Source organism: Aethina tumida, chromosome 5 (assembly GCF_024364675.1).
Source record: "Aethina tumida isolate Nest 87 chromosome 5, icAetTumi1.1, whole genome shotgun sequence".
In the NCBI taxonomy this organism is placed as follows: Eukaryota; Metazoa; Arthropoda; class Insecta; order Coleoptera; family Nitidulidae; genus Aethina; species Aethina tumida.
The window spans coordinates 19,699,782-19,725,039 of NC_065439.1; the positions used below are offsets into that span (position 1 = coordinate 19,699,782).

Below are 25,258 nucleotides of genomic sequence, written 5' to 3' on the forward strand. Positions count from 1 at the left end.
TTATCGAATAATTAATTAACCTTCTTCATCCCTATTCTATAATTAGCATCCAAAAATAGATATTGAGCAGCATTTTCTGTAATTTACTTGTACAGTTTTTAAATAAAACAAAGCTTTAAATATAACAATGCTTAAATTGTATTTTCCGGATTTAATTCCGGATTTTGGTTTTCCATCTTGGCCTTGATGACGGCCATTTTGGAAGAATTAAATTGTATCAGTGAAGTCTATATTTGTAGTACGATTCATCGAAGTCTTCGTTTTCAATTTCGGATACTTTACTGTCACTCAAAATGTTGAGTATCTTCATCATCAAAAGATCACCTTCGGTTAATTGAAAGTTGGTGATGACCAACTTTGGTCTGTGTTTTGCCGTTCTTTTCCTACCTTTGGTCGTCATCCACAAAATCTTCTCCGGTGATTATTATATAATTCAATGTCGAGTTCCGAAGCGTTAAAATTGTCTTCTTCATCATTTGTCTCTGACATTTGGCGAAATTGTTTATCACAAATTGTTTCCAAGAATTGTTATATTTTCTTTGATTTGTACTTGAAGTAAGTTGTTTGTTTAAACTTTTGAGTATTTTTCCTAAATAAATATTATTAATTCAACCCCAAATTATTTTGCCCAGTTGATAAAATATAAATACAGTGGAGCCGTACCGTTTAATTATCTGACAAACAGAACCGTTCAATATGGCAGGGAAATCGAGTAACCTGGTCGCTTAAGTAACGGCACTATTTTAATTAATTAACGAATAATTAACCCCGGGGGTAGTGCGGCCTGGAAAATCTCAGATGAGGCTAATTGAAGTAAGCGGCCGGGCCGTAGAGTCGAACGAGCCAATTTCCATTCGGGTTCCGCAAGCGACGGTACCCCGATGCGACAATAACGAAGGGAAATTCAGCCGGAGTGGCGAGCGGTTTACACGGAGCGGTTGCGACATGATTTCGCAATTAAACCGGCACGGAGGCGTCGCAATGCCGAGTGGCGGGGCGCACGGAGGCCGTCGCGACGCTTACCTTTCCCCGAAAACCGTGCCGCGTTGCCACATCTTCCGTTCATTCGAGATGGAATTTGAGGTCGATCATTTCCAAATCGATTTTGAGGCATCGATGTCTCGATGGATCGGAGGATATACTTAATTAGTGTGGCAATGGTCGTTTTAATTATCAACCTAAAGCGTCTGTTCGTCCCAACGACTGCGGCGAGGGTCCGAAAACCAGCGAACGATTGGGAAATAAAGTTTGTATGTTGCAATAAAAACACGAAAATAAAATATTTAATTGGGCATTTCGTGCCGACGGCTATGGAGAGGCCGCGATATAATAACTTGGTACACAAACGGTGAACAAGCCAGCATCGTTTACCCGTGCTCCATTGTTTGGCAACAAAGCCCGACGCCAGACGTTCGCGTTCCCTTCATCCTGATTGGGCCGCGTCTTTTGTTTCCGCTCGGCTACTGAATTACTTACGCCTGCCGAACTTCTTTGAGCCCACGACTTTTTATCTCGGCCCGACGATCACACCAAACTTCCTCTTCTTCGTCAGGAATTCTTTAAAAACAGCACGTGACCGTCCTCTTCAACTTTATCTCTGTGGTGGGCACTCGATTTTTGGTGCATCCACAAAACACTCCTAAGAATGTAACGTTAGAAGATGGGTCCTCTTAATTACGCTTAATGTGTACCAATTTGGCAATTAACCGGTGCACTGATGCAAGAAGAAGAGGCAACGGCATGATCATTAACAGGGGAGGATTTACCTTTTTGAAGGGCGTAATTCTTGACGATAAGTGGGTATCATGATGGTCTACTGATACTGGTTCCTTTGTTGGCCACCCGTTGCTCCGCCGGAGGCATCCCGAATCAAAACTAACCCACGCCCGGCTTTTTACCGACTTAATTTGTTATTGTTCCCGGTTTGTTTTCAATGGGATTGGATGCAGAGAACGGACGGCCTCATTGTCGATGGTACGGGGCCTCACGCCGTGCCACTCATATTCACGATTGTAATTGTATTCGTTAATTGTATAGCTCTGAGCGAGAGAGCCCTTGTTGGGTCGGGGGATATTAATACGTTCAAGTATGGGCTATTAATGATTTGAAGCGTGATCCCCAAGCAATGAAATATAGTTACTAGTCAAATTTACCAATCAAAGTAAATATTTTAGAAACCAATTGATTTATGCAAAAAGAAACAAATGATTTGTATAATTTTCCATCAAAAATTTTTAATTACAGTCTATAATGTAACAAATTTAACCTAACCATACAACAAACTAATCATAAAGGTATAAATACAGTCTTCATACACATTTTTTTAAATAGCAACTTTGATTTACAAATTTCTGAGCTACTCTTTCAAGATTTTAGTGACTTATTTATTTGCATTACTTTCTTATCTTTACTATTATATATTGACTTTATTTTATTTTCTAATCAAATTTACAACTCAAAGAAATACTTTTAAAAACCAACTGATTCTTACAAAAAAATGTTTGTATAATTTCCAATCACAAATGTTAAATATAAAAAATGAAACATAATCATACAAAAAACTCAAAAACAATCATAACAAATTAACTTAAAATACAGTCTTCATTAACATTTTATAATCAGTATCCAAATATGGATATTGAAGAACATTTTTTGTAATTTTCTTGTATAATTTTTAAACACAAGAAAGCTTTAAACATGGCGATTCATAAAAATACATTTTAGTGCTAATTAGCACTTAATCCAGAGTGCGATTTTCTATTTTGGCCTTGATGACGACAATTTTGGAATGTTCAATTTGGATATTTGTAATACATATCATCAAACTCATCCTTCCCAGTTTTGGATTCCTCACTGTCACTCAAAATATCTTCATCACCAGAAGGCCGTCTTCAGTTAACTGAAAGTTGGTGTTGACCAACTGAAAGAAAATCGATTGTTAAGTTACATTTGTATTCATTAACTAAATAGCTTTAAACAAAAGAGTCGTTGTTAGATCAGAGGATATTAATTCGTTCAAGTATAACCTATTAAGAACTTTCTAGTCAAATTTACAACTCAAAGCAAAAACTTTTAAAAACCAACTGATGCTTAAAAAAATGAGTTCATATAATTTCCAATCACAAATGTTTAATGTAATATATGAAACACAATCTTACAAAAAACTGATCACAACGTATTAACTTAAAATACAGTCTTCATTCACATTTTATAATCAGCGTCCAAATGTAAGTATTGAACAGAATTTTGTGTAATTTTTTAATACAATTTTTAAATAGAAGAAAGCTTTGAATATAACTATACATAAAAATATATTTTATTGCTAATTAGCACTTAATTCCAGAGGGCGATTTTCTATTTTGGCCTTGATGACGACAATTTTGGATCTATCAATTTGAATGGGTGGAGGTCTATATTTGTAGTACAGTTCATCAAAGTCATTCTTCCCAGTTTCGGATTCCTCACTGTCACTCAAAATGCCGTGTATCTTCATCGCCAGAAGGTCGTCTTCAGTAAACTGAAAGTTGGTGTTGACCAACTCAGGTCTGTGTTTTGCCGTTCTTTTCCTAGTTTTGATCTTCATCCACATATCTTCGCCGATCAGTTGCGGTTCCGTAGATTCAATGTCGAGTTCCGGTTCGTTAAAATCGTCTCCTCCGTCACTTGTGTCGGACATTTCGTTGTATTGTTGATCAAAAATTGTTTCTTCGATCAGTGGTTCTAAGTTAACTTGTTGTCCATTGTTTTTTTGATTTGTACTTGTGGCCAAGATCGCATTATATTCATTAGGTTTCTCAACATCGCTTTCGGAATCTGAGCATAAGTTCCACCAGTTGTCAGGTGGAGGTCGTTGGAAGAATGTTTCTAAATTTTCTTCGCGACGGGCAACAACCTGAGCAACAGAACGTTGTTGAACTACATTCTTAGTTGGCTCCGGTTTTTTAATAGGAATATTATCATTTGGTTCATTGTTGCTTTCTTTTGATTCACAAATTACTGAGCAATTCTTTCGAGATTGTAATCTCAAGTTCCTTTTCTTAACTTTCTTGTTTTTAATATTTTCATTTGATTTCACTGAAGCGTCAGTAGAACTAGAATTATTTACTTTCTTATTTTTATTCTTATCTTTAATTTTCTCAGTTTTTTCTTTTAAAGCACTTGCATCATCATTTTCATTTGTATCTTGGTTTAATTTAGTCTTATTATTTTTGCTTTTTTTAACCTTCAAAAGGGAAGTGTTTGTGGATGTACCCGCACTCGGTTTTGCAACTTTATGAGTTTTGTTCACCTGAACCAATTCATCGACCACAGGAGGCAAACTAGACTCCTGTTCATCTACAATATGTTCGTTTTTAGCCACCCGCTGCATCTTTGTATCTCGTCTCTTTTTAAGAAACAAAAATCGATAATATCTGAACTGTTCGAACATATCTACACCCTTTGCGGCACATTTCAAATGATTCGTTCTCCTTTTGGCTTCTTCATCAATCACTTCGAAGAAACGCCTTCGATTTTGCTTTATGTTTATTGGCTTCTCCTTTTGGAAACGTTTCAGACACTTCGAGAATTCGGAGCATGATTCGCTGCAGAATTTTTCAGTAACCTTCTGTGGGCTTGTAGTAACCTCTATGAACCTCTCTAAAATGAACATACATTATTTTCAAACATTGGAAATTTGACCAAAGATGTACCTTTTGAAAGTGATTCTGCGTCCTTCCCACTGTCAACTGATTGTTCTAAATCGAGGGTGGCTTTAAAATAAATAGCAAGGATCAAAATTTTTAAAATGTAGAACAATAATAAAACTCACCCGTGGGATTGTTGCTATTTTTGTCCACCTCATCGATTGTTGGTTCCATGTCGCCCATCCTGAAAGAAAATCGATTGTTAATTTACATTTGCTGCTCATCAACACTAAAAAATATATAATTTTTTTTTGGATAAAATTAAGGGGAAGCGCAAAATGCATGAATAAAGGAAAAGGTAAAAATGGTGGGATTCGCTGATGTGCGAATGGAGCGTAGGTGCAATTATCTATAAATCAAGCCATTAAAAGCTATTCGAAGGCAATCTGTCCGGATTACAGTAATTAAGAGCAACGTTAACAGACAGTCGTCCCCCGGAACAAAATCGCATTTAATCCCCGCACCCGGAATTAGCATAAACTGAATAATAGCGGGAAGGGGTTTATGAAGAAATGCAATTATACACAATGTATACATCCAATCCGTGCCAGTCCGTATAAATGAAGCTATTACGGGCGACAGTGCGAAGATGCGACCGACGTGTCTAAATATTAGAGGGTCTGGGCCTGTTTATGTGGGTATAACTCTATTATGACATTAGATTCGCGTTTCCACTGCCCGAGTTAATAAAGTGGATAATAGTATTTCTTCCCCTCTACTTTGTGTGCCGCTGCTCCTTCAAGGGGTGTGGGCACCGGAGGGGAAACTTAGGTTACATTGTTTAAGTTTATTGTGATCTCTTGCAATTATAAACCAACGACCGAAACAACATTTTGTTTATTTGTTTATTAAATAGTATTAAATGGAGATGGCGTGTTCAGCTTCAGCTTCAGAAATGTACGTGAGTATGCTTTTAGTGTAAACAAAGGGACAAAACCTCTTTCACTCCATCGATTCGGCACGTAGAAAATGTGAAAAACCAGTGGAAGCAAGGCAAAAAAAAAGTCGGACAGAAAGCTAATAACGTTGCCGTAATTGGATACAAGTTGTATAAAAATTCCCAACACGTCTAACATACTTTCAGTTTAGCCACTAAAAAGGCCACTAACTTCAATGATTTCGTTACAAGAGCACATTTGCTCCTCAAAAGTACACCATTTTGAGTCTCGAACAAAAGGGAAACTTAATAAAACAAGTCGGTCCCTTTATTTTCCAACAAACACCGGCTCCGGCTAAAAGCTTGCTCCAATATGTTCTCTGTCTCGCTCTACGCCGCAGACACTGGAAAAAATATCCATTACGAACTTTTACGCCAATTTACTCTTGCGTTGTTTTTAATTGGTAATTCTGCACGACTACTGCAATTGAATACTAGTTTTCAAAGCCTGAGACCTTTCGATTTTCACTCGAATGTTTTCGGTGCTAATTGATGTACTACAGAACATGTTTTTCTCGCCACCCTTTCCGCCCCATTCGAATTAAGCCTCGCCTAGGCGATCGAAGCTACACGAAATGTATAACTTATTATAACACAAAATCCGCTGGATCCTTTTAAAGTCGTTTAAGCATTACCTCCGACATTTCCCCCTTACCCTCTTTACACATCAGCCATCTTTGATATCAGCGAGCTGAATAGCGTGGGGTAGTTCCCTAATCTTATACTAATTCACCCTGTTAGAAGTAAGTCTATACCCTTGCGTGCTAAAAAGGCGGATTTCCCCCCAAAAGATTTTCTTCGTCCGCACCTCGCCCCTCACGTCCTCAACACGGAGCGACCGAAAACCGTTCGCAATTAGCGTGTTTTCCTCAACTACTCCGAACAATTAACGCGGACATTTTCGTGAGGTGGGATTTGAAGTTGTGCGACCGCGGAGTCGTCCGTCTGCGTGGCACATTTCCACGTGGATTCATTAAGTTTCCGCAGCACTCGTATAAATAAAGGTGGTTTATTAAGGGAGTCGGCTCGTCCTCGCCCGCCAAGCTGTTACGGTAATGTTTCGAATTACTGTTTCGGATTACTTGGGACCGGGACTTGTTAAAAAAGATTCCGCGGCTACGGAATTGCCACCGCCGCAGACCGTGTGTGGAGGCGGACTTGGCGGTGTAATTTCGCCCGACAGATTGGGGTTTATAGTGCTTCGTAAGTGGAATTTTAATAGAGGCAAGGATCAGCGGAGGGTAAATGCTTCGAAATGGAGGGAACATTACTTTTGGTTTTAAATAAATAGATGGTGCAAATGTGTTATATGGCGGTATGACAAAAGCACGAATAAAATGAAACAGTATTTTTCTGTTGGGCACATAATTTGTATTATAATTAAATATATTTTTATAATCTAACTGAAACTATGAAATTATAATAATAATATTGTTTTATAAAATTGAATATAAAATTTTATTTAATTAATTCATGAAATATTATATAAAATAATAATAAAAATAATATAGTAATTAACAACTAGACCAAAATTTAGAATTAGATATTAATTAACTAAAATTTTAACTTTTTAATTAACTTATTAAAACTATGAAAAAAATAACATTGTTTTTTAAAATTGAATATAAAATTTCAAATATTTTAAGACATTCTTATTATTATTATTTTAAATTTGACAAATAAAATTTAAATAAAACTAATAAAAATAATATAGTAACTAATAACTAGATTAACATTTAATAATCTTGTTATTTTGTTATATTTATTATGAAAAATTAATTGTTAACAAAAGATATTAATAAATAATTAAATTTATGAAAAAAAAAAAATTAAATTATTGTTATTTCTTGTGGTATTTTTTACAAAACATTAGAAATTTATTAGTAAATGAATAATTTGTTATCATAAAAATTAATACAAATTTTATGACGTTTTTAAATAACACTTATGCATTTTTATTTATGCATTTTATTTGTACATTTTTATTTAAAAACCATAATTTTATAAAAGAATAAATTATTGAAAATATTATTTTTTATTGATGACATTTTAAGATATATTCATTAGTCCAATGTGTTTTTAAAGAAATATTAAGATTATTAAAATATATTAGTCTATAAATAATTTACTGACATAAAAATTAATGATATCAAAAACATTGTTTTTTAAAATTGAATATAAAATTTTAAATATTTTAAGACATTCATATTATTATTATAATTAAATTCAGCAAATAAAATTTAAATAAAACAATAATAAAAATAATATAGTAACTAATAACTACATTAACATTTACAAATCTTGTTGAAATTTATTATGAAAAATTAATTGTTAATAAAAGCTATTAATAAATAATAAAATTTATGAAAAAAAAATAAATTATTGTTATTTCTTGTTGTATTTTTTACAAAACATTCGAAATTTATTAGTAAATAAATAATTTGTCATAAAAATTAATAAAAATTTTATGACGTTTTTAAATAATACTTATGTATTTTTATTTATGGATTTTATTTGTACATTTTTATTTAAAACCCATAATTTTATAAAAGAATAAATTATTGAAAACATTATTTTTTATTGATGACATTTTAACATATATTCATTAGTCCAATGGGTTTTTAAAGAAATATTAAGATTATAGATTAAAATATATTAGTATATAAATAATTTACCGACATAAAAATTAATGAAATCAAAATCTTATTAAATTTTTAAATAATGATTATACATATTTATTTATGCAACAAAGATGTACATTTTATGATTTTTAAAAAAAGAATGATATAAGAATTACACATTTATAAATTTTCATGAGTCCATATTTTTTTTGAATAATGAATTAAATTAATTATCTAAAAAAATAGAATTTTTTAATATAATATTATAACATGTTTATTTTTCTTTTTAATTTAGTCAATTAATTATTTCGTAATTTTCCAAGTCCAATAATGTTTTCTAAACAAATTTATTTATTTTAATACTTTTTACAAATCTTTTAAATAATTAAAATAAAAATAAAACTTATTGTTTAATAAATATTGTTAGTATTATATATGAATAATTTGTTGGTATAAAAATTAACATATAAATTTAAAGGTTTTAAATAAAAGTTTTATTTATGTAACAAAAAATGTATATTTAATAATTTTTAAAGCAAAGAAGAGATAAAATTAAGATACAAATTACTTGTAAAATTCCATTAAAGACCGTAATTTTACAAAACAATGAATTAAAAAGAAAATAATTTTTATATTAATGAACCTGTATGTATGCAAAAAAGGCATTAAAAAAAATTTTTTACAGAAATTATATTTATGAAAAACATATAAATATAAGTACAAAATATGTGTATCGAATTTAAATATTAAAAATTAAACACATTTATTTCACTTCTCTTGATAATTCTTTAAATTTGGTGAATAATTGGTGACACCACTTCTCAGTAATTCTTTGAGTTGCTGGTTAGTTAACACTGATCGCTGTTTCGATTTCACGAATTTTAAAGTGAATAAAATGATTCACATAAGTGAATATTGAAATAATTCGACAAGCAGCTTTTTTTAATTTAGGATACTTCGACAATACAAATTTCCAAAATTCGGTAATCGACGTCAACATATTTTATTTCTATTAATTCTAATTCTCGAGATGCTTTATGTTAATTTCAAATGGATTTAGAAAAAAATCTAGAGATGATTTAAAATATTTCAAGTTTTGAAATCTATTTTGTCCTTTTGAAAAAGTTGTATTATTTTATCTTACCCCTGCAATTGTAAATTCATGGTTTGCCAAAACTGCCAATTGCGGAAGATCTGTCCATTCATCAATACAGTTCTCCAAATCATTTTTTAAATTATATTAATGTATTGATGTATTAATTGTAGTTGTGCGTTGTTCGGTTGTGTGTCTCGAGACGAGAATTTGACATTTTCAAATAAGAGTCATACATTTTTATTTACGCAACAAAAATAATGTACATTTTACCGTTTTTAAAACGTACATAAAAGTGAGGCAGGAATTATTATTTAATTCATAAAAGGACAATTTAATGAAGTATAATTGGAAAAATTTTAATATTTTTTATTGATGACACATTTTAATATGCATTTATTTTATTTTAAATAAAATTGAAGTTACTCAGCACTTTTGTACACAAAAATCACTTCGATTTATATTTATTTATAATATAAATTAATTATTTTATATTTTTCGTACGTAATTATTTTAAAAACTACAGTAATATATTTTAAACTAATATTTACATTACATTTGATATTTTTTATACAGTGATAAGAATGAAGCGTTAATAATTAATTCATGAAAACTGTTGCTATATGACTAATTTGTTGACAGAAATATAAACGATCTCACAAACTGAACACGTTAATATGAAATGTTAAGTTTATATTTAATTACAAATTTAGATTACATAACATGTGATTGAAGTTGTTAGACAATGGGTTTGATTATGTAGCTCTTGTTTGAACTGGCACAGTCTTATAAGTGCTTTTTAATCCTAATTAAAAATAATTTCTATAACAAACTTGAATCAATTCTAAAATAAATATGAACTAAAATGTATTTATCCTTGTTTATTTATATACATTTATAATTTATGTAAATTAGAAGTAAATTAATAATTTTATATCAATGTAGGAACTATTTTTAACGACAACAATGTGAATTATATTAATGTGATTAATGTGTCTTAAATCAAATAAACATTTAAATATAACACTACAAAGGATTATTTTTATCATGCCGTATGATTATATCAAAATGTTTGCCATAATTTAACCAAGCATATGATTATGGCAAGGGTTAGTTATAATGTTATAATATCACAATTGATTTATTTAGGGTTCGATACGAGTGTCGCCCTCGCCCTATTATCGAGCACACAAAAAACAAATCCAGTATCCAAGGCCTGAAGGACCATTATGTTATGGCAAACGGACCGTGGCAACTCAACAGACATATGCCACATTATTTTCGACTATTAACGCACACGCACACGTTTAAGGACTATTTCCGGTCGCAAGACGAGTTTAATTTAATCAATCTACATCAATTTATAACTACAAGTGTAATTGGAAGATTTTTAAAATTGAACAAACAAAAATGGGGCACTTTGTTGTTAGTAAGGTGTTTTGTAACAATATAAAATCAGATAATCAGAGATTGTAGTAATTTACGTTTACAAACGGCGACAAATGAATAATAATTAGCAGGTACATTTTCTAATTAACCGGTCGCAAAGCCGCCCTCTTCCATTTACCCTAAATGAAATATTCCGGCCTAATTCGTTCTTCACATTTTAACTTCTCCTTAGGCTCAATTTGGGATTTCGCGTTAATGTCCGGACGGGTGGCGCAGGGCCGGATTTCGTAGGGGGGGAAGAGGGTGAATGATGGAAGGGAAACGTGGAGATAATCTGGTGGCGGGAACTCCGGTAATTACCGCGACATAAACACTGTTTAAGAGACGAGCTACATTAATTCATTAATTAAAATGTTGTGAACCGCCGACTCTCCGAAACCTGACTGGTTGTAAAGTAGAGGGTACCCGGTACTTACACCTTAAAGAAACGAAACAAAATGCGACGCGATGTGTGCAATAATTAAACCCGTAACGTAATAGCGATGAAAACCGTTCCTGCAAAGCTGCAAAACGACGGTGCACAAAAGCGAACGCATAAACCAATAACGGCCACCGCATAATCATTAATGGCAGAATCATTCGGCGGAATTTAATAGTTTACATTTAAGTTTAGCGTTAAATTCGCCCCGTTACAAATTGGCAACATTGAAGGGGTCGTGAAAGGGACCAGAACCGCATCCACTCTATCAGCATCGGACCAGAGTGGAGCGATTAGTGCCGTTTCGAATGTCCGGTGAAGGATCATCGATTTCGTTACTCTTCTCGTATTGAACTGTTCACATTCGGTCCACTATTCACTACAAAACCCCATTTACTCTGTATCATTGCGTGCTTTCATGTTTTCGACTGATTGCTTCTGCCGATGCCGGGATCCATTTAATTTTATGTAGGTTCCAGCAATGCAGGCGGTTTAGGTTTTATTTGTGCTACGATTGCTGCGTTTGTCAACTATAAAAATTGCTAATCTTGATAACAGATGGGAATTAAGTATGAAAACTTTCATAGTTATTTTATTGTCACATAACAATCTCAAGTACAAAGCTAATCCTTAATAAACCACAGTGACCATATTTGTATTGTTTTAAATGGAATTTTAGAAAATATCCTTTATAAATTTAATTTGAAATTTGCGTCATGTTTGTTAAATACCATGGTTATCGCATAAACCAAAAAGTGATAACCTGATCCCTCACCGGTTTTCACCAACGGTTTTACTATCGTCACAAAGAACTAAACGCACAATTTGGATGTATAAATATGATGGTTGATGACAAGCTCTGCCCTTCTGTGTTAAGACGGCGTCCACAATGGGTGCTCTTAACCTGAAGACCCTCCTAGTCGTGAGTTCTGGTAAGTTTTCAATCGAACACCATTAAATCATCATCTAAATTGATCATTTTAGTCTGCCTTTTGGCAACAACGGGGGACTCCGTGATGACTTGGGTCTCACCAATGTACGCCAAATTGTACTCCGACGATCCATCAATAAACCCCCTCGGAAGGCCAATCACCAGAGAAGAAGACACATGGATAGGCTCGATCATAAACATTGGATCAATGGTTGGAGGTATACCGTTTGGATTTTTATCGAGCCACTGCGGTCGAAAAATTACTTTGTTAACCATCGCAGTGCCTTACTTCATCTCCTTTGTGACTTTGGCCTTCGCCACTGATGTAAATTTGTACTACTTCGCCAGGTTACTAGCAGGAATTGCTATTGGTGGTGGCTACACCCTTCTTCCCACATACGTAACTGAAATAACCGAGGATTCGACTAGAGGACTCATGACATCATTGTTAAATTGCTTCTGGACCTTCGGCAACCTCATTCCTTACCTCATTGGTCCCTTCATGTCGGCGTTGTGGTTTAACGTAACTCTGGCTTGTTTACCAGTCATGTTCTTCATTTCATTTATGCTTATAGCACCAGAATCTCCATACTATTTAATAGGAAGAAACGAAGTTGACAAGGCCGAACAAGCTTTGATAACACTTAGATCTGGCAACAAATCTACGGTGCAAAAAGAGTTGGAGCACATAAAGAACGTCGTGGAAAATGAAACGCACGGCTCCTTATCGGAAATTGTCAAATCCAGAGTGTTAAGGAAGGCGATGTGTATCGCCATGCTCATTGTGATCTTCCAACAAGTGTCAGGTATTAAGGCCATCATGTTTTACCTTCAGTTCATATTCGCAGCGACGGGTAGCTCAATACCTCCAGAGTACTCGTCAATGATCTTTGGTGTTGTGCTGTTCGGTTCGAGCTTTATAGCACCTTGTTTGGCTGACAAGTATGGCCGAAAGGTCCTGTTAACCGTTTCCTCCTTGGGCGCCACCGTGGCTCTTGGAGTTCTCGGTGGGTTCTTCTATATACTGAATGAAACTGACATAGATACGTCGTCGTTCAGTTGGTTGCCCATCCTTTGCCTCATTTGCTTCGTAATCTTCTTCAATCTGGGCCACGGTTCTGTTTCTTGGACCGTAACTGCAGAACTGTTCCCGAGCAACGTTCGTTCCTATTCTGCGACAATAGTTTCCAGTACTACTTGGTTAACTGGATTTTTCGTAACTAAGTACTTCAGCGCTTTGAGGGACGCCGTCCAGGATCAAGGAACGTTTTGGTTCTTCAGCGCCTGTTGTCTGGTGGCCACGCTGTTCTTCGTGTTCGTCCTTCCCGAGACCAAGGAGAAGAGTTTCGACGAGATACAGAAAATGTTAGAGAATAAGAAGAGCAAAAGCGACTCTAAAGACGCTAATGACAATGTATAAATAATTATTTTATATTAAAATTATTTTTTTAACACTTTGTATTATTATACATTAAACTAGACTCGAACAAACTAAAACACCGGATTGAAACTGAAAAAGTCAAAGAAGCATACATACCCTGGTCTCCAAAGATTGGACTTATTAAAGGCATTAGCAAACACCAGATCATCCATCAATATACCCCCTCGAAAGACTAATCACCAGAGAAGAGGATACGTGGATAGGGTCCACCATAAATATTGGGTCAATGGTCAAAGGTATACCTTTTGAATTTTTATTAAGTTTCTGCCGACGAAAAACTTTGTGGAAAATGAATGCTTGCTCATTGTGACCCAACAAGTATCAGATATCAAAGCCACCATGTTTTATCTCCAGTTCATATTCGTAGCTACAGGTAGCTCAATTCCTCGCCAGTACTCGTCAGTGATCTTTGGTGTGGTGCTATTTGAATCGAATTTTATAGTACCTTGTCCTCTTAACTGTTTCCTCCTTGAATCCTATTGTGGACATATTGAACGAAACTGACATTGATACCTCACCGTTCACTGGGTTGCCTATCCTGCACCACTAAATACTAAAGGATTAAAGTACGTTTTGGTTCTTCAGCGCCCGTTGTTTTTCGGTTCTTCCGGAGAGGAAGAAGAGTTTCGACGAAATACAGAAAATGTTCCAGAATAAAAACAGCAAAAGCGACTCAAGGGGCACAAATAACAATGTGTAAATAATTTTTTTATTAAATTTATTTTTTTAACACTTGTGTATTATTATAAATTAAACCGGACCGGAGCAAACTAAAATGTTGCACACGCCACAATTTCACAGCAGGTCATATATCTTGGACCCCATTTTTATGGCGACGCGTAATTAAGAAAACCACAACAGTTTTCCGTGGCTTTTTTATGGCTCTATCATTTTATTATTTTTTTGCTTTGCCCCATTTTGCTGTGAAATGGTCAACGAAGCATCAAACCCGCGCCGGTCTCCAGAGGCTGGGCTTATTAAGGGCATTAGCACCGTCTGTTAAGCACATCTGTTTAATTTTTTCGCCCCTCTGGTTATTGCAAACTGTACAGGACCGAATTTTAATCACTTACTTAATCTTGTGTCTTCCATTGAAGTTTTTGTGTCCGTTCAAAGACATTTAAGATACACGATACTTGATTGATTGGGGGTGTGATGATTGAGGCGACTCAAAGGATGGAGCGGAATGAGTTGATAATGGTGATTTGTGGATCAGTGGGGTACGGTCCTGTTTGAGATTATAAAAGTGGAGCGCCCATCAAGCACATAAGTGATACATGTAATTAAAATGTATATGGTGTTGTGACAAGACCACCCCAACTATTTATTGTGACAGGAATGATAAGGGATCATCCATTCCCTTTTATGAGTTTTAACATTTGATTTATTAAGTCGCTCGAGAGGAAAAAAACTCGATCGGAGTTATTAACATATTAGGGGTCTCTAAACGAACTATAATGGATTGGGCCAATGTTTTAGGTGTGGTGTTTGTTGCGAATAATGAATATTTAGTTGGCTGTTTTGTGGGGATTTCACCGCTTTATTGAGTCATGACGTTGATTTAGAGTGGATTTCGTGTAATTAATAATGTTGTGACATTGATGGTGAATTCCACAAAAGGAAGATACTTCATAGAAAATTACCAATTGATGGTGCCGGAACAATTATTAAGTGCTTTAATCTACATTCACGGTGTTATTGGTTTCCGACGAACATTCAGTCCATTTGTCTTATTCATTGAACACATTATCGGCAACAAACGAGACGGCAAACTGGCGACCATAATGTAACCTCGACCAGGAAGTCTCACAGGAGTTGATACTCCAATCCGCACACATCCACTCAATCAACGATTTGCGTAATCAAAATTTATGCCGTATTAACTTTGAATAATACGAAGGGGTAGCGACCAATGCACGCGTCAAATGGAATACTAATATTGCGACCACGATCGCTATCGACTGCTTTTGTCAATGCACGTTTTGGCTTTATCGTCCTGGATCGTACACGAGAATCCAGTCAAAGGGAAATATAATGTACGCCTTTTTGTCATCGTCACACTACAACATGGCTATTCGGAAATACGAAAAAGTCGATACAATTCAATATTTTCTAATGTTGCCGCTTTAAATGTTCCAATCGTTGCCGAGGTTCCCATGATGGTAACTTGGAGCAATCGAACCGAATCGCACACACAATAATGCGTAACATAAACGGAGCCCCGTGTGTTTCTTTTTTGTGTAATTTTTCGCATCGCCGCATCAAAAAGAGCAGAAACCATGGCACGGTAAATGCAAGATGGCAACCGTTTCATCGATGGCTTTTGTCCGGGACTAAACAGTAGTGGATCTTCTTATTGTTGCGCCGGCCTTTGTATTATTGTTGACATTTGCAAACAACGACACCCCAGAGTGAAATAATCTCAGTTAAGTACGCCATCGGTAATCAGCTTTGGACTTTAATTTTTCAGGATTTTTCTCGGCTTTTGTTGGCACGGGATTAGCACCGTTTAAGGGACACTGAGAACATAATCTGCATTGTCAATTGGTTTGTTGTGTTTCGTGTTTGGAAATATTATACCATTCGTTATACGGTTTGTGTACTATTTAATAAGTTTTTTAATACGATTTAGTAGTTTCTATTTTCTTTTAAACTGTCGTGTCTTAACAATTATACTAAACTTGTAATAAATAGGTAAACATTTTGGGAATATTTGTATTTCTCAACCATTTATAATTTTTGTGACAAATATTATATTTTATTTATTGATTGTCAATAAAGCCACAAAATGTTCTTTTTATGTCCTGTTCAGTATAATTTTAATTAATCATTATTTATCAATTAATTTTGACGGATTATACTCATCAATAAATTTTCCAACTAAATTTATTCCAATATAAACAATATTTACATTAAATATTAAATTAGTTATTTAAATATTCTTATTTGAACATTACTTATCAGTAATGAATTAATTTTTGTATTATATTATTATTTTGTTTTTTTTTATTTGCATTTTGGTGTATTCAAATAGAATAATAATTTTAATTCAAGTTAAATGTATCAACGAAGAAATTAAGTAATATCTCGAACCAGTCATTAAACTGGGTTGAATTAATCATTAGAAAGAGGCAAATTCATCAAACAGTTTGAAAACTGGATTCCTCACAAATTAAATGAAGGTAACAAAGTTAGAAGTTTAACAATTACATACCAAGAAATCAGCCAATTATTGTTCACTAAACCACCAAGTTCATGAAAAATTTGACTCATCAGGAAACACAAAGACTAAAGAGCCCATAGAAATGCTGTTATGCTTTTTCATGACATCGTAAGATAATATGCAGCTCAAGAAAACAAAAAAAAAAACAACGGTCAAGTTAAGTGAAAAGTTCTACTTCATCCATCACATGGCTTAGATGTTTCTTCATGAGGCTATCATTAATATATGTCATTATCCCATGTTTAAAGTAATAAACAATGGCATGAATTGTTTGTAAAATATAAGAAAAAATTGTTGATTATAATGATTATTTTATTAGACAAAAGTTATTTACATATTAATTTAAATATATACATTAAACATGTAAATTATTATTATTATTTTTGGAATTAATCATTTGAACAATGGATTGAAGCTGGCAAACCTAGTGGAACACCATTTAAAATTGTCTTAATCCAAGAACCGACTGTGATGAACTGCTTGTGGTATTTTACATACTGATTACTTACCAAGAAGCCAGCCAAATGATCAATCTAATTATTTCTCAAAATTCCAATAACTTCATGAAAATATTTACTCAGAAATTAAAGAGTCTATAGAAATGGTGTTGTGCTTTATCATATCATCGCAAGATCATATGTAACATTAGAAACTCATGGAAAAAATGTAAGAGAAAAGTTGTACCTCAGCCACTTCATAGCTTAGATGTTTCTACATCTGACTGTCACTAATTTTTGTCATTATCCCATGTTTAATGTAATAAAGAGCTTAACTGTGAAGAGGATGTCCAAACTGACGTTTGATATTTTCTTTAGCTTCAAGAACCCCAATTTTTTTCTAGTGTCGTGTCGTGTCAAAAATGTTTGATTATAATGGTAATTTTGTTAAATAAAAGTTATTTTACAGAAAGGCCATGAGACGATAAATATACCGAATCGGCCCCAGAAAGTGGTCGGGTTCATAATTTCAAGGAATCTGAGTACTAATAAAATACTTCGATAGTGCGAGTTTCAGGTCTTTATCTATAACCGTTTCTGAGTAAATCGAAAATACTGAAAATTAGAAAAAATTAATTTTCTCAGCGCTGTGTGAATCGATTGATCTAGATACCGGATATGTTTTGGAGGACGATTGTAGCTTTTCGGAAAAAAAATGAGAGCCATATTGGTTCACAAGAACCTTAAAAAAATGAGTTTATTTTCTTAATTTCCATTTTTAACCATCTTACGATTATGACACAAATATGAAACTATTTTTTTTTGAATTCCTCGTCCAATTTCCGATAAATATATGAGCTTTTGGAATTTTTAAAAACGGTACGCCATATTGAAAAAAAATAAAATCCATTTTTTTGCTCAAAAATCGGGTTTTTTAATAATTTTACTCTTGAACTGATATAATACGGAACTTGCTTGATTACTGAGCTGGTGAAAACAACAGAAAAAATCCAGTAAATATTTAAGGTTTTTCATCAGGTATTCGAAAATCATCCATTTTATCAAGAAGTGTAGAGTCACATTCAACAGCCAAACTTTCCATCATTTTAGATAACTCAGAAGATCTTAAATTACTCCAATTAGAATAAACTTTTAAGTGGTTCGTTCAAATTCTCCGTATAAAAGTGTTTTTTTATGAGATGATCGCTGCAACATTGATTCCCATTCGGAATGAAAATTCTTTTCTTAATAAAGCATTGCATACGGGCATCTTGAGGAACAACTACTAGATTTGAATTAGAAACAGAACATACACAACAATATCTGTGAGTTACAACAGTTCTCTTAATTTGAACTTCGAGAAAGTCTTCTGTATCATCATCACATACAACATCTAAATTGAATGATGAATCATCAGTGCTTGACTCATCTTCCACCGATGTTTCCTGATCCTCATCTTCAAGTTTCGTTTTCTTATATTTTTTAACACGACAATTAGAACACAGAACATCACCGACTGCAATTGGACACTCTTTAGCATCTTCATCAGATTTTATATATTTTGGAGTACTTGGGCTTTTTTTTAAGAATTTTAAGAACAAATGCAACACTTGAAATTATTAGTTTTAGGTGTCGGCATATTTTCACTTAAATAATAATATAGTTAAATAAAAATAATTATTAAATATAGATAAAAATACAACCAATACTTCCAATAATAGTAATTAAGTATATTAAAAAAATATTTTGATATGAGTGTATCTATTTTTTCTGTTGCGTTCACAGCTCAGTAATCAAATAAGTTCCGTATCATATCAGTTCAAGAATAAAATTATTAAAATCCCGATTTTTGAGCAAAAAAATGGATTTTATTTTTTTTTTTCAATATGGCGTACCGTTTTTAAAAATTCCAAAAGCATATATTCATCGGAAATTGGACGAAGAATTCAAAAAAAATAGTTTCATAATTGTGTCGTAATCGTAAGATGGTTAAAAAATGAAATTAAGAAAATAAACTCATTTTTTTTAAGGTCCTTGTGAACCGATATAGCTCTCATTTTTTTCCAAAAAGCTACCATCGTCCCCAAAAACATATCCGGCATCTAGATCAATCGATTCACACAGCGCTGAGAAAATTAATTTTTCCTAGTTTTCAGTATTTTTTGATTTACTCAGAAACGGTTATAGATAAAGACCTGAAACTCGCGCTATCGAAGTATCTTATTAGTACTAAGATTCCCTGAAATTATGAGCCCGATCTCTTTCTGGGGCCGATTCGGTATATTTATCGTCTCATGACCTTTATTTTAATTTAAATATAAATTATGCATTAAAAATGTATTTTTATTTAAATCAATGGTTTGGACAATGGATTAAAGCTGGTCTAGCTGTGGAATTTTACATATTGACCACCTATCAGGAAGTCAACCAAAATGTTCAATCCAACTATTGCCCCCAAATCCATCAAGTTTATAAAAACCTTTACTCAGAGAATAAAGAGACCTAAAAGCAGTTACGGTCAATTTAGTTATTTCTTATCAATTCAAAATTGAACAGGAGCTCCAAATTGACAATTGATATCTTGGAAAGGGTGCGTGCTTTGGCCGCTCCGTTTAATTAAACAAAACGTCCATTTTTTGCGGTCGTCTCGTTAATTTAAGGATAATTAAAGCATCGATTGGTCGAGGATTTTTTAACGAACGTCAGCGAAACTGGCAACAACAACAACGAAAAATAAAAACCGAACCAATGCGCACTTTGATGCGGAAAACTAAACAAAAACACAGTGAAAAATTAATAAACACACACACACACAAACCAGGCAACAAGGAACAAAGTGAAGAAAAAAAAATCGCTCGCGCACACACACACACACACACACAGTCAATCTCGCTGAACCCCTTGAATGTGGTTCGCGGCATAAACTTTTTAAAAAGCTTTTCCGTTAATGGGAAATAGGCAGAGGGATTATCTTGCCGGCTAATGTAATTTGTTCATCTGAACATGTTTAGTAGGCATTCGCGTGACTAGAATATTTTTTTCAAAGGCCAGAGGTTTATTATTCTTTGCTTTTATCTGTCCGTAATTATTTTTATGAATCCGGCGCGCGCCTATTTTTCGCACAGCAACCGAAAAAAACGGGCGACGTACGTTTTTGGTTGATTTTATGTGTGCTTTTAATTGTGCGGAGTGCGGAACGACACGACGAAACTCCGGTGGCATTTTGTTTCATTACTTTTTCCCAAAACGACGATTGTTTGATGTTATGCCTTTAATTTTTTCCTAACATGAATATGAGATACAAAGTATCTAAAAACCGAATTGTCTTTTTTTTCTGATATTGAAAGGTGTACTTACCCTATATTTTTGATCTCTTGTGATAACATAAATAATAGAAGGGGTCAACTTAATAACCTTTTAAGCTGCTATTTACACACACAGTTAATGTTCACTTTTGAGACCAAATTAATGTTTAATTTTTAATGAGTCATTAAATTTCTATTTTTCGACAATTTTCTAGTAACGTCTTAGTAATTTTTAATACTACCAACTTATAAACCACGGTTCTTTACAAACCTCAGAAATTTGGTAAGTATAAATACCAACATGCAAACTCAACTTTAGTACAATATGTATGAAATAAGTTACCAGCAATTTTTGTAGTTCCATCTCTTTTTACACCATATTAAATTAATGTAAACTTATTTCCCTCTTTCTTGTAAGGGTAAATATTTCTGATTGGTAAGAACCCTAATTGGTTGATTAGTTAACCGCTAATTTTAAATTTACTGTTAATACACGAAATTTAAATTTTATAAGCTGATTTTTTTTCAATAACATCAATATGAAGATAATATTTTTAACGTACAGTTTAAAAGTATTTTATTATTAAAAAAATAATCCTCATAATTTCAATTTTTACTCAATTTGAAAATATTTTTTAAAAAATGTATTAAAAATATGAGCTCTACTACTTGAATGGGCTGCCAGTACCTATAATGTTTATCGTTTTTTCTGTTATTGGGAAATTTATCAAGTAGTAGGCACGAAAAATTTGTCTGAGTTTGAGAAACTTAAAAGTAGATCGATAAGTAAATAACTTGAATGCCAAAAAACAATCCAATCATATATATAGTCAACTGAAATTAAAGTAAAACTGGAGGAAATGGGACTGAAATTAGTTTAAGAACTGTGAGAAGATGGTTAACGAATGGGGGTTGGTTTGACCCCATCAAAAATGTGACTTATTTAGCATCACACTCACTGGACCACAGGAAGTGAGTACGAGTAGTTTTTTTAGTGATGAGTCTGAATTTAATTTATTTCTACAAAACTTTTAAGTACACATAGTAAATAATTTTTAACAACTGAATTGCGTGTTCATAGATTTTGGGACAATAAAATATGCATCCCACTAAATATATATACCAATATAAAATTGGTTTGTCAAATATTTTTTTAGATATTTTGATTTTGACCAACAACACTTATTGTTTTCAATATTTAAGTCGGCATTAGGTTCATTGAGTTCTGACATTCTGCGCAACTCGGTCTTTCAGAGAGAGAGAGAGAGAAAGAGAGGCAGAATCCGTTACTATAAGGAACATTTTCTAGCGCATGCGTCGTAAGGCAATTTTCATTGAACAATTTTCAGTGCAGTGTTGTCGCTTTGTAATAGTTAAAATATTCGAATTATTCTTTGTGGTTGAATTATAATTATTAATATGCATTATACTTTTTATTTTTTGGCAAGTATATTATTTCTTCTAATTTGATGATTATTGTTCATTAATCAAAATATACTTTACAGATTATATTCTCGTGGCGTTTTTAAATACAAAATTAATATGTAGAAAATATTATCCCTATTCTTCTGGTAATTACAATGTACATTCTAAATTTAATGGTATGCTCATTTAATATATTTTACTTTATAGATCATTCCCATTTTTAAAATATTATACATTTATTTCTTTAGTAAGATCATTTTTAATTTGTTGGCAGTAATTTTTTAAGATATCTTACTTTATAGATTATTTGTGTGATTTGTGTGCTGTATTTATTATTATATTTTTTTTTTTTGGTACAATCTTAATTATTGATATGGGTCATTAATTAATTAATATATTTTACTATATAGATAATTTAATTAAAAATGTTTTTAATTTTTATTATTTTTTGCAATTTTTTTCGAGTTTTCTCCACGAATTCATATGGAGAAATAAATTTAAAAATCATAATATGTTTATGAGCATTTTAAATTGCACCAGGGATCAATATCGAGTGGAATATATTTTTTTGTTTTAATATAATTTTTTATTATAAAATATATAAATATATTTTTTTGTTAATTTTATATTAATGTATTATTTTTTATAAAAATTATTCATTCCCCTTTGTAAATTTACCTAATTATTTAATAAAGAACTTTTAATTACATAGTTAAACTACCAAAGAAATATAGAGTAAATACAAAATAAATATACTAATAATTAATAAAGTGATTTGCAGAATTTTAATTTTTTTAGAATTCAATCACAAGTCATACATGAAAAACATAATAAATTACATATAGATTTTTCTAATAACAATTTTCTCTACATATTTCGTTAAAAATGAAATCTGGCAACTATGCTGTTTAAAATCTCCGAAACAGATGATTTCAAATCAAGTTGACGCATGCGCTAAAAGTATTCCTTAGAGTCGCGGATTCTGCAATATTACCGAAAGAGAGAACAATCACAGTGAATAGAGATTTGGATGTAACATAAAAGAGACGAAGATAAAGATGAAGAATTATATATTAGAAAAGACGTCCATGATTGCATTGTATATTGATTCATGATATACATACTAAGATAAACGATAATATATTACTCTTGCGCTGCCGAAAAATTGAGCAATAAACATCTCAACTGGTTTCAAAAAGTTAAGCATATTGTCTCATTTTAAAAGTAAATGATTTATTAAAAAATAAATTGTAATAGTAGAAATGTAATAAAAAAAGAAATTTTGTTCCCACTGTTCCCAAAATGAAAAATACACCATATTTTTTAATATCGAATAATTCCGCATCTGCTTCCTATTACAATTTGTACTTCTGATCAGGTCAGGATGATTTCGATACAAAGCGTTCCATAATTTTGGAGGAATTTGTCTTAACCCCCTGAGAGTAAGAGCAACGGGACTCGTGAGCAATTAATGATCTTATAAGCACTTCCCAGGCATGTTCTACGTAATTCAGATCAGATGACAAGGATAGTGGAGTATTTTCTAAGTGGTTGAGAAGAGCCCTAGCTCTGTGTTCGTTGCATAAATTTCATTGGTCATGCTACGGTCGCAGATATAAAGTTCTATTCTACTTCCTAGAAAAATACCACCCCATACCATTACGGACCCATCCCGATATGAGTGAACTTTCTGCACATCACGTGGATTTATTCTGTGATTTGGAGGTCTCCAGACTCGTACTGACTTTCTCTCACTAAATACTCCAAATCTGCTTTCAACTGTGGACATCACAGTATTTCACTTATCATATCACAATTAATGATCTTAGAAGCATATCCCATTCGTGTTCTACGCAATTCAGATCAGGCGACAAAGCTAGTGGGGTATTTTCTAAGTGGTTGAGAAGAACCCTAGCTATGTGTCTGTTGCATAAATTTCATTGGTCATGCTACGGTCGCAGATGTAAAGTTCTGTTCTACTTCCTAGAAAAATACCACCCCATACCATTATGGACCCATCTCGATATGAGTGAACTTTCTGGACATAACGTGAATTTATTCTGTGATTTGGAGGTCTCCAGACTCGTACTGACTTTCTCTCACTAAACACTCCAAATCTGCTTTCAACTGTGAACATCACAGTATTTCACTTATCATATCACAATTAATGATCTTAGAAGCATATCCCATTCGTGTTCTACGCAATTCAGATCAGGCGACAAAGCTAGTGGGGTATTTTCTAAGTGGTTGAGAAGAACCCTAGCTATGTGTCTGTTACATAAATAACATTGGTCATGCTACGGTCGCAGATGTAAAGCTCTGTTCTACCTCCTAGAAAAATACCACCCCATACCATTATGGACCCACCTTGATATGAGTGAACTTTCTGCACATAACGTGGATTTATTCTGTGATTTGGAGGTCCCAAGACTCGTACTCTCTTTCTCTCACTAAATAATCCAAATCTGTTTTCACCTGTATGTAAACATCACAGTATTCCACTTTTCATGTCACAATTAATGATCTTAGAAGTATATCCCAGGCATACTCTACGCGGTTCAGATCAGGCGACAAGGCTAGTGGGGTATTTTCTAAATGATAGAGAAGAACCCTAGCTCCGTGTCTGATGCATAAATTTCACTGGTCATGCTACGGTCTGTTCTACCTCTTAGAAAAATACCACCCCATACCATTATGAACCCATCCTGTAAACATCACAGTATCCCACTTTTCATGTCACAATTCTCTTTCTTGACATCAAGGTTGCACGATGAGCAGGCTAGAGGGGTAGTCACCTTATGAATATCCTTCAACGAAGACCTGCATCATTTAACTGATTTAAAACTGTCCTTGGGCTTATATGACGTCCAGTAGCCAAATTAGGTCTTATCTGAGAAGCGTGCAGTTCCTTATTGTCTCTAGAAATGTTAATAGAGTCTGCACACTAAGGATTGTTCAACATTAAATGCAGCGGTCTCTTCAACTTAACTTGAGCCAGTCTGAAGCACTCTATAGCACGATATCCGTCAGCTTCTGTTAAATGACGCCTATGCATGATTTTGAAAATCAAAAAATTTAAAAATTTTTTCGACTTCACTGTTTTTTTTTATCTAAGGATTTATTGCTTTCATTTTTACGTTTTTAATGACAAATAATCAACGGAGACCGCATAAAAATATACGGTTAAATTAACATTTTATTCGAGATATGTTAATATGCTTAACTTTTTTATCAGTTTATTATAAACATTCCCGCAGACAAAATTCCAAAGGTTCGCCGCCCCGTGCGCCGAA

The 25,258-nt window shown here is 33.2% G+C and overlaps 2 protein-coding genes across 3 annotated transcripts in view; one reads left to right on the top strand and one right to left on the bottom strand.

Moving 5' to 3' along the window:
- Nucleotides 1-3,247: 3,247 nt before the first annotated feature.
- Nucleotides 3,248-25,258, bottom strand: part of LOC126265640 (uncharacterized) — a 72,959-nt gene continuing 50,948 nt past the window's right edge. For both annotated transcript variants that reach the window (XM_049967713.1, XM_049967714.1), the window contains exons 2-4: nucleotides 4,811-4,869; nucleotides 4,692-4,751; nucleotides 3,248-4,638 (exon numbers count right to left, since the gene is read on the bottom strand). In XM_049967713.1, coding sequence (XP_049823670.1) covers nucleotides 3,323-4,638; nucleotides 4,692-4,751; nucleotides 4,811-4,868 — 1,434 coding nt within the window. In that variant the 5' untranslated portion in view covers nucleotide 4,869 and the 3' untranslated portion in view covers nucleotides 3,248-3,322. The remainder of the gene's footprint in view (nucleotides 4,639-4,691; nucleotides 4,752-4,810; nucleotides 4,870-25,258) is intronic.
- On the top strand, nucleotides 11,986-13,586 carry LOC109596187 (facilitated trehalose transporter Tret1). The gene is made up of 2 exons (XM_020011685.2): nucleotides 11,986-12,135; nucleotides 12,188-13,586. Exons 1-2 carry the CDS (start codon nucleotides 12,093-12,095, stop codon nucleotides 13,552-13,554), a joined length of 1,410 nt encoding a protein of 469 aa, XP_019867244.2. The 5' UTR covers nucleotides 11,986-12,092; the 3' UTR covers nucleotides 13,555-13,586.

Excerpts from the sequence above, each read along its gene's own strand:
- LOC109596187 (XM_020011685.2), top strand. The coding sequence starts at position 12,093 with ATGGGTGCTCTTAACCTGAAGACCCTCCTAGTCGTGAGTTCTG. Across the intron at positions 12,136-12,187 it reads CCTCCTAGTCGTGAGTTCTG|TCTGCCTTTTGGCAACAACG; the intron begins GTAAGTTTTCAA and ends TGATCATTTTAG.